This window comes from Myotis myotis, unplaced genomic scaffold (genome assembly GCF_014108235.1).
Source record: "Myotis myotis isolate mMyoMyo1 unplaced genomic scaffold, mMyoMyo1.p scaffold_m19_p_33, whole genome shotgun sequence".
NCBI lineage: Eukaryota > Metazoa > Chordata > Mammalia > Chiroptera > Vespertilionidae > Myotis > Myotis myotis.
This window is the reverse complement of record NW_023416339.1, coordinates 1882540-1896364: the sequence shown is the minus strand read 5'-3', so window position 1 is coordinate 1896364 and position 13825 is coordinate 1882540. Positions and strand designations below refer to the sequence as shown.

General features: G+C 51.1%; 1 protein-coding gene and 1 long non-coding RNA gene across 7 annotated transcripts in view; one reads left to right on the top strand and one right to left on the bottom strand.

Annotated features, from left to right (window-relative positions):
* Positions 1-10334, bottom strand: part of RFX1 (regulatory factor X1) — a 34376-nt gene extending 24042 nt beyond the window's left edge. For 3 of the 6 annotated variants that reach the window (XM_036302789.1, XM_036302791.1, XM_036302792.1), the window contains exons 1-2: positions 10198-10334; positions 843-1184 (exon numbers count right to left, since the gene is read on the bottom strand). In XM_036302789.1, the coding sequence (XP_036158682.1) occupies positions 843-1143 (301 nt within the window). In that variant the 5' untranslated portion in view covers positions 1144-1184; positions 10198-10334. Of the gene's footprint in view, positions 1-842; positions 1189-10197 lie in introns of those variants that run through there. The other 3 variants (XM_036302794.1, XM_036302795.1, XM_036302790.1) reach the window with 2 other exon arrangements.
* Positions 10335-10829: 495 nt separating this feature from the next.
* Positions 10830-13299, top strand: LOC118652712. Its single transcript, XR_004966683.1, has 2 exons — positions 10830-11442; positions 12881-13299. It is a non-coding gene; the product is annotated as an uncharacterized LOC118652712 (long non-coding RNA).
* Positions 13300-13825: the final 526 nt, after the last annotated feature.

Sequence of the window (13825 nt, the reverse complement as noted above, 5' to 3'; positions counted from 1 at the left end):
GCATCCTCCCCCCTCCTCAGAGCACATTGGAAACCACTAACAACGCCCAGTCCTGGTCTGAGCTATACACTTCCCCTCAGGGGAGTGACCGCCTGTCCGAACCCTCTGCTCTGGGCTCCCTCTGCCCGGTCTGGCCTTGTCCTGGTAAGACGGGGGCATGGGTTAGATGCTCTAGGAAGGCGGCACAGGCGCCATGACCCAAGTTTCCTGGTCATTTGCTCCATGGCTTTACAGGGTGGGCACAGTGAGGAACAGGAGCTCTTGGCTACGTACTCTTGAACTTGTCCAGCCAAGAGCCCTGCTTGGCCCAAGTCCTGCCAAAAATGAAATGAGAACGGAGGGAGGTGATGCCTTCAGGCCCTCCAGCCAATCTCCCTGAATTGCCCCCACCTCACACACATCCCCTGAGCGCATGAAACCATTAGGAACCTTTTTTGGATGAGGAAACTGAGGCAGGGCAGCCAAGGGGCTGGTGTGCAATGAGGCCAGGACGACTGCACAGCGGCCGTGTGCTCGCCCTCCTCTCCAGCAGATGTTTATGAACTTTAACTCCACTGCCCAATCCTTTCTTCAAGTGACATCTCACTTGGGTATAGACAGGAACCGCTCTTAGAGCTACCCTGGTGGGGAGGAGTCGGGGGCACAGAGGCCTCCCTGTCTGGCCTGGTCACTCCTTCCCCAGAGATGTTCCCCAAGTCTCACCTGGGAATCCTGGAGAGTTTGAAAGCTGCCACCCTGATAACAGGCACAGTAAGTGACAGCCCTCACTGCCAGGATGCTCCCCAAAGCTCCTCTTAGAGTTGTTTAAAGAGCACCCTGGCCCCACACACATGTCCACTTACCAGAGACGGTGACCACGATGTACTGCTGGGACACTGAGGATGGGGCAGGTGTGCCCGCTGGCTGTGAGGGCGTGGGGGCAGCCGGCAGCTCCGTCACATACTGCTTCTGGCTGCCCGGTGGCTGTGCCTGGGGCTGGGGGCTCTGCAGCTCGGTGACGTACTGAGGCTGGGGGGTGGCGGCAGTGGCAGGTGGCTGAGGGGGCTGGGGCGCCGCTGATGGCGGTGGCTGGGGCTGGGCCTGTGGCGGCTGGGAGGGTTGCGGGGTTGCCTGTAGCTCAGTAACGTACGCCTGTGTTGCCATGCCAACAGTGGGGAAAATGATAATAAATAAGGCTTTTTTTTCTTCCTTGGGAAGAAGGGGAGGGGGGAAGAGGAAAAAAAGAAACAACAAAAGAAGGAAAAACAAAAAATTAATCTACAGGCAGAGGAAGCCAGGGACAGCTCCTGGCTCCCTAGAGACACATTTGGGTTCATCACTGACTTAATTAAATACCGAGGCTGGCGGCCAAATGTAACCAACCCATCACTACAGAGGCACTGGGAATGGACCGAGGTGGGTCTGCACCTCTTCCACTTATCCCTGCCCAGGACTCCTGTCTTCTTCTGTCCCAGCCCCTGGTGCCTGGGGGGCCCCTGTGCCAGGAGGAACTCAGTTGGGCCCTCACCCAGGGACAAATGGTACAGTGCTCTGAGGGTTCCTACAGGCTGGGCACTGTGCTTTACATTATTTCATTTTAAACTGTGCAACAATCACATCTGGGTTTGGGTTCAGAATGCCAGATGAGGAGCAGAGGCTGAGAGGTTAAAGGTTACAGAGCTTGCCCCAGGCCACAGAGCATGGAAGCAGCAAGGCTGAACCCTGGGTGCTCTGAGCACTTGACTGATCAGCTAATTGCTGGAAAGGAAAGTCTTGGGTCAAGTTACCAGCCAGCCCATGCTAGCTTCCTATGTGCCCACCATCTGGGCTTGGATTCTTGGCTGGGTATCATTCCCAGTGGGGTACCAGAAAGGTATTTGAGTCCACAACCCCTCCCCCAAACTGCTTATGGCCACAGAAGCTATCAGGCCTTTGCCTGAGGCAGTTATAGGTGAACACACCAGATGTGAGCTTCTGGGCCACAGGGCAGGCCCAGCAGCCGCTGCTACTTCTGAGGCCCATCTGACTAGGCAGAGGCAGCCTTTCTGGCTGCTAACCCGTCATGGTTCCTCTCCCAGATGCAGGGCTAGGCAAGGCATCCCTCTTGCCAGACTGCCTCTGCAGGGGATGGGCCGATAGTTTCTGTCCCCCCTCTCCCAATGCACTCCATCCCCAGCTCCTGGGCATCTAAGATCAGTGAACAAATGCTTGAGTGGTTCAGAGGTAAAGCTCCAGTCCCACACCTTCATGGCCCTGCCCCACCTTGCCCCTGGATTTGAGTTTGACAGCCCTGCCTGAGATCCAACTTAAGAATGGGATTTTTGCCAAAACCGGTTTGGCTCAGTGGATAGAGCATCGGCCTGCTGACTGAAAGGTCCCAGGTTCGATTCCGGTCAAGGGCATGTACCTGGGTTGCGGGCACATCCCCAGTGGGAGATGTGCAGGAGGCAGCTGATCGATGTTTCTCTCTCATCAATGTTTCTAACTCTCTATCTCTCTCCCTTTCTCTCTGTAAAAAATCAAAATATATTTAAAAAAAAAAAAAAGAATGGGATTTTTAAGAGGAAAGAGGAGAAAAACAACTGCTGCTCCTTGAGGAGAAGCCCCAGGAGCTCTTTGCTGTGATTGCCTCCTCGCAGCAGCCTAGTGAAGGAGGAGCCACCATGCCCATTTTACAGATGAGCAAAGCTAGGCTCTGGGGTGAGCTGCTGAAGGTTGTGCAGCAACAGGGAGTGAAGGAGTTGAACCCAGGTCTCTCTGACCTCCAGATGCCCTCTTAGCCCCCAGCCCTACTCAGGGAGCCGGGCTCATTTATTTCTCACAATCAGTAGATTTTCAGGTGAGGAGACCTGAGGGAACCCTTTCTCTCCTCCCCTCCCCTTCACCCCTTGCTCCCAGAGGTTAGCCACCTGCCCTGGGCCCCTATTAAAGCAGCAGAAATGGTGAGCAGGGAGCTCACCTGAGCAGCCTGAGGGATGCTGGGCAGCACAATAGTTTCCCTTTATTTCCCTTCCTGTCCAAGTCAGGACATGAACTTGGCTATCTCCTAGCCGTGTGACTTGAAAAAGAGCCTCCCCTCCCTGGGCCTCCAGTGTCCCGTCTATAAAATGGGAGGACGGCAGGACTACAAGGCAGGGTGGCTGAAGAGTTCAGTCTGGTTGAGTGGGCAAGCTTGGCTAAGCACCTAGCACAGAATAAGCACTTAGGAAATGGCTCTGGTCCATAACTTTATCCAGGACCCTCTAACAAAGCTTTAGGAAAGAGGAAGAGCCGCCAGGTCCTGCCTCTTGGCCGTGGAGCACAAAGGAAAAGGGGCTTCTGTCTGCACTTGGGTGTTCCCACTTGCTGGGCTTAGGGTAGGCTGGGGAGGAGCTGTAGGGCTCCGCTGGCTGGCATAGGCAGAGCTGGCAGAGCCCTGGGGCTACCTTACCTACCAGGCCAGGTCATTAGGAACAGAGGGGCAGAGGCAGTTGGGGAGCTGTCCACCGGGCACTGCGGATGGGTGGCCAGTCTCAGTGATTCCCTGCTGGTAACTCAGGCAGCCTGGGGAGCTTGCCCACCTGAAGAGGCAAGAGGCTGCTGTCTGCCACACACATGGCCTCCACCCTCCAACCTCCACCCTCCCCAGACTCCTTCCTGCTATCATTAGAGAGGTCACCTCCCAGGGGCTCCTCACGCCATTAAGTCCAAACTCTGGCATAGCGCTCGTGTTCAAGGCACTATAGCAAATCATCACCCAAGTGCCTTGTGGCAGATCCACCTCGACATGAACCTGGCCTGTCTCTTAATTCATGAACACCTGGGTGTGATGAGAACGGCCGATTCATAGGGCTGTTGTAAAAATCTGATGAGATCATCCTAGCACCCAATGAACACTGAGAAATGGAAGCTGCTATTTTTTTAAAAAAATTGTAATTGATTTTAGAGAGAGAGGAAGGGAAAGGGGGAGAGATAAAAACATCAATGGGCTGCCTCCTGCATACCTCACACCGGGGATCAAGCCTGCATTTCAGGTACATCCCCCAACTGGAAATCGAACCAGTTACTTCCTGGTGCATGGGATGATGTTCAACCCATTGAGCCACATTGGCCAAGCTGGAAGCTGCTATTATTATTCATTCAACAAATATCTGTGCCTGGTGTGGATGAAGGGTAAGGAGATAGGCACCATTCTCGAGCACTTGGAAGGAGGCACTGAGGGGGAATCCGATTCTGATGTCATCAGCATCACTTGGAGCTAAGTAAATTCAGGTTCCCAGGTCCTGCTGCCCAGAGTCTGGAATGGCCCTGAAGTCTGTTGCTTGAGCTACCCTACCCCTGGATGATTCTGAGGCAGGTAGTCCTGAGGGCACTTTTTGAGTAATCCTGGCCTGGGCTTTCTCAGCCCTAGGAGAGCTGGTCCTTTGTGGCCCTCTCACCAGAAAAAGGCTTTAAAAGTTCCACACACTCTGTTGGTTTCTTCTCCTTGAGATACAAAACCTGAAGACCTCCTCCCTTCCATTCAGGGACAGGAGGAGGAGGCAGTGAGGGCCAAAAGGCTGAGTTCAGGGGAGGGGAGAGAGAATGGATAAAACAGTTCAATCAACTTTTATATTAGAGGCCTTCTCAGAACTGTTATTGTTAGTCTCCAGGAGGGGCTATACAGGATGCCAAATGTCCCATAATTATTGACCAGGGAACGCTTTTTCCCCCCATTTGTGGATGACCAGGTTAAGCAGAGTTATTTAGGATGGTCCCTAAAGAGGAATAGGTCACAAATGTCTATACAGCATGAGGCATTCCTCATCTTTTTGAACAGAGACCCCTTTCTTGATGGAGAAGAGCACACGAAACAAAGGAATAACTAAGCAAATTTACTCCTTGGCAATGAAACTACCAAGAAAAACAACAATGGCTGCACCTGTCTTCAAAGGCAACAGCTATGTTTTTGGAGAATGACTCTAGATCAGGGCCAGACAGTCAATGCTTTTGGCTTTGTGAGCAGACTGTCTCTGTTGTAATAACTCAGCTCTGCTATTATAGTGTAAAAGCAACCATAGATGATATGTAAACAAGTGTGGCTCTGTGCCAATAAAACTTTATTTCTAGACATTGAGATTGAATTTCATATAATTTTCATGTCATGACATATTATCAGTTGTCTTTTGATTCCTAACCCCCCCACCCCCAATCATTTAAGAATGTAAAAATCATCCTTAGCTCATGGGCCATACAAAAACAGGTGGTGTCCTTAGTTGGTGGCCTGTTTTGGACACCAGATCCTATAACCAAATGTTTTACATCTTAGATGAGGCCCTTCCAAGGAAAGGGAAAGAAAACTCACCCTCCTCATCTATAGTTTGGCTTCAATAAGGAACTTACAGGGGATGGGGAAGTTAACTATAATGATGTAGGTTTCCCTCATTCTCTATACCCCGTTAATTTCTAAAGACTTGTCATTAATTCTTCCAAAATATATCCTAAGGCTGGGCACTTCTCTCCATCTTCATCAACACCATGCAAGTCTGAGCAGCCATCATCTCTTGCCTGGATCCCTGCCTCAGCCTTGTCACTAGCTCCTGGCTTCACTCTTACCTCTATAATCCATAAGATCCCTTGAAAATACAAACAGTATTCAGAAGGCTCCAAGGCTCCCCATCACAGAGAATAAGTAAAATTCAGAGCCCTTCCCATGACCTATAGGGTCCTGTGGGATCTGGCCCCTCTAGTCCCTGCCTTTCTCACTCTGGATGTTTTAGCCACAATATCTCTCATTCCTAAAATGCTCCAGCCATCCTCCAGCTTCAAGACTTTTGCACCAGCTCTTCCCCCTATAACAGTGATGGTGAACCTATTACACGCGTGTCAGAGGTGACACGCGAACTCATTTTTTGGGTTGATTTTTCTTTGTTAAATGGCATTTAAATATATAAAATAAATATCAAAAATATAAATCTTTGTTTTACTATGGTTGCAAATATCAAAAAATTTCTATATGTGACACGGCACCAGAGTTAAGTTAGGGTTTTTCAAAATGCTGACACACCGAGCTCAAAAGGTTCGCCATCACTGCCCTATAAGTATGCTCTCCTCACCTCCACCTCCATCACTGGCTCCTTTTTTTCATTCAGGTCCCAGCTCATTTGTCACCTTCTTATATTTCAAGTCTCCCTCCCCCCAGCACTCTGGAACACATACTCCTGTTTTTTGATTCCTAGCCCTGTATTTCTTTGTTTGTTTATTTCCTTACTTATAATTCCTCTTCCCTCATAACACCAAGGGCAGAGATCTTGCCAACCTTGTCCATCACTCCAACCCCAGCTCCTAGACCACAGTGGGGGCGCAACTTTTACTGTCAAATGAGTGTCCATGGGCTGGGGACACACTGCTAGTGAATGTCAAAATCCAGTTAGAGCCCTGACTGGTTTGGCTCAGTGGATAGAGCGTCAGTCTGTGGACTGAAAGGTCCCAGGTTTGATTCCGGTCAAGGGCTTGTACCTTGGTTTTGGGCACATCCCCAGTAGGGGGCATGCAGGAGGCAGCTCATCAATGTTTCTCTCTTATCAATGTTTCTAACTCTCTATCCCTCTCCCTTCCTCTCTGTAAAAAATCAATAAAATATATTTTTTTAAAAAAAGAAAAGCCGGTTCGAATTTACTGCTTGGTGAGACTTTGTGAAAAAGTTATTGCTGCCCTGGCCAGTGGGGCTCTGCAGTTAGAGCATCAGCCAGAGCACTGGAGGGTTATGGGTTTAATTCCCAGTCAAGGGCACGTATCTAGGTTTTGGGTTCACTCCTTAGCCCCGATCAGGGTGCATGCAGGAGGCAACCAAAGATGGACACATTGATGTCTGTCTATCTGTCTCTCTCCCCCTCCTTCTCTCCTTCTACTTTCTCTAAAAAAAAAAAAAAAAAGAAAGAAAGAAAAAGTTACTGCCTTCTGCCAGCAGCAGGCTTGTGTTACACAGGTGGATGATGCCTCCTGGTCTAGAATGAGCCCCTAGATCAGGAATAACATATACTGTGCGGTTGTTATCTGCAGGCCACGTCCCTGGTGCCTGGCCCATCCTCTATCCTCAGCCCCAAAATGTTAGGGGGGTGTATGGGGAGGGGAGGGCAAGGACCTCAGCTCCAGGAATACCCTTCCCATGATATCCACACCCCCCAGCTTACCCAGCTGACTCCTGGAAAGCTTGGGGTTGAGTGGGGGCCTGGGGCCTGGGACAATTTTTCTTTCTGGCTACTCTCCTAAAGCCAGAGAAGGGCCTTAGGAGAGTAGTCCTGGCATCTAGCTCCTGAGATCCCTGTCACCAGCCCCACAGCCCAGCAAGCGAATCAACCTTTCAAGCCACTAGGCTCTCACCCCATTCAAAACGATAAAAATAAATGCAAACAGTGTAATTCTGAGGGCTGAGCAGGAAGTGACAATCATAACAGTAACAGCTAACATAATTTGAGCAATTACTGTGTATTTGATGCTCAACTTGTAATCTCTCATGGAACCCACAGCACAGTAACATGAGATTAAAATCATTACCAATGATCACTGCCCCCCAGCTCAGATAGGAGGAAACTGGAGCCCAGAGAAGTTAAGTATCTTGCCCAAGAGCAAAGCTAGAAAGCAAATTGATTGTTTCAAGGACAAGCAAACCAAACCAGTGTTCCTACCATAGTCAAATGACTCTCTGGGCTTGAGCCCTTTAAGTGTAAAAGTTGCCCAGCCAGCATGGCTCAGTGGTTGAGTGTCGACCTATAAACCAGGAGGTCACAGGTTCGAGTCCCGGTCAGGGCACATGCCCAGGTTGTGGGCTCAATCCCCAGTAGGGAGCGTACAGGAGGCAGCTGATCAATGATTCTCTCTCCTCATTGATGTTTCTATCTCTCTTTCCCTCTTCCTTCCTCTCTGAAATCAATAAAAGTATATATTAAAAAAAAAAAAAAGTAAAAGTTATGGGAGGTGGGTGACAGTCAAGAATAGATAATCAGAATCATCTCTTTCTGCTCAAAATTTGCTTTTCTAATAGGTGGTGATCTTTCTGGCAATTTGGTTATTTCTAGATTTTTACTGAAAATTTTCTAACTTTCAAGGGGTCTTACACCAACTCTCAGAGGGCCTGGCCTAGGAAAATTCCCTGCAGAAGTGAACCCCCTGCCCTAGCCTTATCTTCAATTCTCAGGGGAGTGGGGGGGAGGGGGGGCGGCGCTTTGGGAGCGCCTGAAATGCGATCCTTCTCCTTGAAGTTTGATTGATCTTAAAAGTGGCAGTTTGGCCGAAACCGGTTTGGCTCAGTGGATAGAGCCTCGGCCTGTGGACTGAAAGGTCCCAGGTTCGATTCCGGTCAAGGGCATGTACCTGGGCTGCGGGCACATCCCCAGTGGGAGATGTGCAGGAGGCAGCTGATCGATGTTTCTCTCTCATCGATGTTTCTAACTCTCTATCTCTCTCCCTTCCTCTCTGTAAAAAATCAATAAAATATATTTAAAAAAAAAAAAGTGGCAGTTTGGCCCTGGCTGGTACGGCTCAGTGCGGTGAGTGTCATCCTGTGCACCGAAAACTCACTGGTTCGATTTCGAGTCAGGGCACATCCTAGGTTGCGGGTTTGATCCCCAGTTGGAGTGCCGATGAGAGGCAGCCGATTGATGTTTCTCTCTCTCCCCCCTCTTCCTTCCTCTCTTAAAAAAATGAAAAATCAGCCCTAACTGGTTTGGCTCAGTGGATAGAGCTTCGGCCTGTGGACTCAAGGGTCCCAGGTTCGATTCCGGTCAAGAGCATGTACCTTGGTTGCGGGCACATACCCAGTGGGGAGTGTGCAGGAGGCAGCTGAATTAATGTTTCTCTCTCATTGATGTTTCTAACTCTCTATCCCTCTCCCTTCCTCTCTGTAAAAAATCAATAAAATATATTTTTAAAAAATGAAAAATCAATAAAAACCTATTAAAAAAGATTTTTTTAAAAAGTGGCAGTTTGCACATAGCCACTCAGCTCTGCTGATGTTAAACTCCAAAGCAAGATGGAGGCTAGGGAAAGTGGACTTGGCCTGGCTGGCTTAAAAAAAATTCTTCCCCAAGCTGGCAGCTCTTGTCGTCTGGCAAAGCAGTCCCTCGATTCTCCTCTAACAAATGTGGAACACTCACTTCCCCTTCCCGCTGACCTCAGTGACCGCTCCCTCCTGCCCACGTGGCCCTGGAGGCTGGTACCTCCTCAGTAACATGTGACCCAACTGACACCAACTTGACTGACACAAAAACGTGTCTCGCCAAGAGAAGAAGCGTAATAAATCTAAGAAACTTCCTCAGGCACCATTTGCTACCCGTTCCCAGAAAGGGAGACCAGGATGGGCAGAACAGCTAGGAATGGTCCCACCTGGTCTAAGACAGCAGCCCCCAGAGAAGCAATCAAGTTTCTGTTCCTCTAACTCAGTCATTCAAGATCACTCTTCCCTACCATCAGCTTCGATTTTTGCAAATCAAATCTTCCAGGCTAAAGCCATACTCCTAGCCCACGAAATTTTGCCTCCTCTCAGAGAGAAGGCAGATCTCGGAGGAAACTGCAGGGTTGAAATTGAAACTAGCTAATAGTTAATCTATCAAACACATTCAGAAACAGTAGATGGGGTAAAAGTTCAAAGATGAACCCTAGAGAAAGTCTTGAAAAGAATTAGGAATCCTTAAAATGCAAAAAAATGGGGGGGTTCTCCCCATTTTACAGGATGAAAAACTGAGGACTCAGCAGCTATGGCTGGCACTGAGTCCTGGGGACAACTAGGGAGGTTTCTAAAGAGAAAAGGCACAGGTGGCCTACCACCGCCTGGGAGAGCGGTAAGGCCCCGCGACAGCTGCCCCACCCGGTTCCAGGGTGCACAGGACGGCCCCGCCCACACCTTAAGGCTTGGCCCCGCCCACCGACCTCGGCCCCGCCTCGCCCCTCCTTAGCTCCTATTGGCCCAACCTCCCGAGACCCGCCCCTCCACACCTCCTAATATATAAAAGCCCCCCGCTGGGGCCCGTCGACCTCCGCTCGCCGTGGGCCAGCGAGCGCCCGCCCCTCGCGGGGGCCGGGCCGCGGGGCCTAGGGCGGGTGGTGTCACCCCAGCTGGGCCCCGGCCCCCCTCCCCCACGGCCCCGACTGTCGCCGCCATTTTGACCGTCCGCCCCTTCCCCCGGGACTATGATTACAGCGACACCCGCCGCTGGAGCCCCGCCGTCCTCCCCGGCCCGCCACCCCGGCCGTCCGGGTTACCTTGGCTTTTCCCCACTTCTGTCCGCAGAAGGGCTTTCCAGAGGTCTCGGAGGCGATGTTGGGAGGGGGACAGAACGTGCCGGGGTCCCCGGGCCGGGTCGGGGATCGGGGTGGGGGTGGGGGTCGGCCGGGCGGTTGTTGTTGTTGACTCGCGTTGCCGGGTTGCTTGGTCGCCACGACTACCGTGGCTATGGCGCCTCCGTTTCCCTCACCGGGGCAACTGTTGCTACCCACCCTACTTACGTCACGGGCAAGGGCGGGGTCCCGGGTGATTGGCGACGCCGGGAGGAGTGATTGGACAGTGCTGGGCCCGGCTGCTAAGCTATTGGTCCTAAAGCACGCTTTTCAACACCCTCTTGACTTTCCGGCGATCTGATTAATCGGCAGGAATGTCCATCAAAGGAAACTGAACCCTCAAAGGCAGCAGAGCCCGTCATTCCCGCAAGGAAGCAGCGGCTAAGAATAAAGGGGTGGGGCCTATGGCTTGCGGCTGTAAAACTGCCCTCTGTTTCGACTAAAAGGACGTCAATCTCCCCTAAAGGTTTGCCGCGCTCTCTAACTGGAGGCCGCGAGCATGCGCAGCACGCAAGGCTAGCTGGGAGTGGTAGTCCGCTCCTGTGTACTAAAAACGTCTTACCAAATACAAGGGTGAGGAAGAAGAGAGCGCTCTCTTCAGACGTCTCCTTTCCCCCGTGGGCCAGTTCATGGCCTCCCGCACTAAAGTCACGAGAGGAATGCGGTGACGCAGCCCTGCTCGTCTGTGACGCTAGCGGCGGAGGCCGGACTCGGGGTTCGATTACGTCACTGGGGGCTCTTTCCCTCTCCCCCTCGCCCTGTGACGATGAGATAGACTTGGGGAACCGAGGCCAGGTTCAATCTCAGTCCCAGCGCCCAGCCCGATACCAGCCCGGGAGCGACCCAAACCGTGGCATCTCCGCCCAGACCGGCCAGACGCGTGGCCGCCTTGCCCGCTCCCTCCTCCCAGCCCCTTAAAGGTCACCGAGGCCGTGGCTACCACGGCTATCTCAGCGCCTCGGGAGGCGCGGGCCGCCCTGGGAAAGGTCTCCCGCGGGCGGGGGACTTAATTGGATGTTTCCACGCGGGTGATAAGAAAGGTCAGCTCCCGCCCCTTCTTCACCGGGGCGGGCGGGCGCGGGTCGGGGGAGCTCGGCCGCTTAGCAGAGCTCCGCACCGCCCCGGCGTCGGTGCCGGTTTTCCCCAGGAGAGAGAAGAAAAGACAGAATGGTGAGCCATTTGGGTGCAACAACTCAACCATCACGATAAATATTTTAATACAATATTTTTAAAAGTTCAAAATTAGCCTGGCTGGCATGGTTCAATTCCCGGTTAGGGCACATGCCCGGTTGCGGGTTCGAACCCCAGTATGAGGCGTGCAGGAGGCTGATGGGTGATTCTCGTCATCTGTCTCTCTCTCTCTCTCTCTCTCTCTCTCTCTCTCTCTCTCTCTCCCTCTTCCTCTCTGAAATAAAAAAATATATATATATTTAAAATAAATATCAAAATTAATGGAAAAAAATAAATCCATGATGAACAAAATACAAAAACTTTAAATAAAAACTGCTGGGATTAGGGTGAGATGAGTCATGCAAGTGCAGGGTCAGCTCATGTCTTACTTTAAAAATATATATATATGTATATATATATATATATATATTTTGTATATTTTATTGAGTTTTTACAGAGAAGAAGGGAGAGAGATAGAGAGTTAGAAACATCGATGAGAGAGAAACATCGATCAGCTGCCTCCTGCACATCTCCTACTGGGGATGTGCCCGCAACCCAGGTACATACATGCCCTTGACCAGAATCGAACCTGGGACCTTTCAGTCCGCAGGCCGACGCTCTATCCACTGAGCCAAACCGATTTCGGCTAAAAATATATATTTTGATCATCTTTTTTGCATTAATCTTGATTTTTGAAAACAATAATTAATTGAGTTTTTTGACACCCCATTAAATTTTGTGCCCTAGTCTTTTTTGAGATAAAAGGAGGAGGAAAAAGAAGGCAAAGGCTTAGAGCCCGAGGTCCCAATTCTAGTTCTGTTGTGGGACAGAAAGTGGGTTTTGTTTCCTAGTTCAACCAGTGTTACACTTCCTCCTTGCCAAGGCACAGGCTGTGAAGTGAAAGCAGATAAGTACTTGGAGTTCGCATTCTATCAGGGGAGATACAATTATCAGTGAGATTAGTACATAAAGTTAGTCTGTAAAGGCTGTAGGAGGAACATTAGAGGGCGTGCGGGGAGAGAGAGAGGATGCTGTAGCCTGTGTCCCCTGAGCAGGGTTGTTAGGCAGTTAGACAGGCTTGGGCAGAGCAAGGGTGATAGGCCAGGTACAGAGGGTCACCAGGGCTGAAAGCCTCAGTGCCTAGCAACCGGCAAAACTGGGGAAACAAGGACCTCCCCACAGGATAACCTTTCCTCCCCTGGTATATCACCCTTCATGCAGGTTTAGGCCCCCTGACCTTTCCTACTGCTGGCCTCGTGGTTTGGACCCTTCCCTGACCTTTCCTCCTCTGGGATGTTGCTAGTCATGAGGATTAGATCCCCTTGGGGGGGGGGGGGAATGAACAAGGGAGCTGGAAAATAGCCCTTAATCGTTAAGCCCCTAGGACAGTGAGGTTGCCACCGGCATCAAATACATCTAGACCTTAGTTGTGTTTCAGCTCCAGGCCCAGAAAAGCAGCAAAACAAGACAAGCCACAAGCGATGCCTTGGCTGACTCAGGACCAGCAGCATGGACTGATGACCCCCTGCCCTGGGGCCAACCAATCAGTAGAGACCAGGACCCTGAAAGTACAAGCCTGGAAAGCTGATGACTGTTCTATTGGGATCCTCCCCTGAGACCTCCAGATAAACACCCTCAAGATGAGGACCCAGGGCTAGGCAACTCTCTATGGAGCACTCCTGTGTCTTCCCCCACCCCCTCCCCCCAGGCTCCTTTTCCATGCCTCTCTCTTTCTCCTAAGCTCCAAGGGCCCTTTTGGCTTTGTAACTTGTTCCCTGAGTGCATGCAGCTCAGTTCTTCGTGGCTCACTTGTTCAACATCTGTGACTTGCTAAATAAACTTTTCCTTGTATTTGAATCTTGGCTCTGAATGCTTTCTTAGCCAGAGCTCAAGTACTGAGGTTGCTTGAGCAAACATCTGGCTGAAGCAAAATGAGCAAAGAGGAAAGCCCCAGCAGGTGAGGTCAGAGAGGTAATGTAGCTAGATGAAACCCTCCCAAAAAGCCTGCACAGGTGAGCAGAGGCTCAGAGGGTGAAGGAGCTCTCCAGAGTCTCAAAGCTGGAGGCACCAGAGCCCAGACAGCCTGTCTCATTTTCTGGGACTTTCCAATGTGCTTTGCTGCCCCTGGTGTGCCCCTCGATGGAAGAGGAGAAGTGGCAGCCCCAGTCTGCCTGGAAATGCCAGCTGAGCCTCACACCACACAAGTCCCCCCAACAATTAATGAGTCTTCCAGGCGGGAGGTGCCTGGGATCCATCCAAGTTGGCAAAGCAAGTTGTCCAGCCCCTGCAGCTGCTTCTGTGAGAGCAGTCGGCTCCTAGGGTCAACCAGGTGGGAGGGGGGACCTAGAAGCCCTGTTTCCACCTCTCACCAATTTTCCCATCT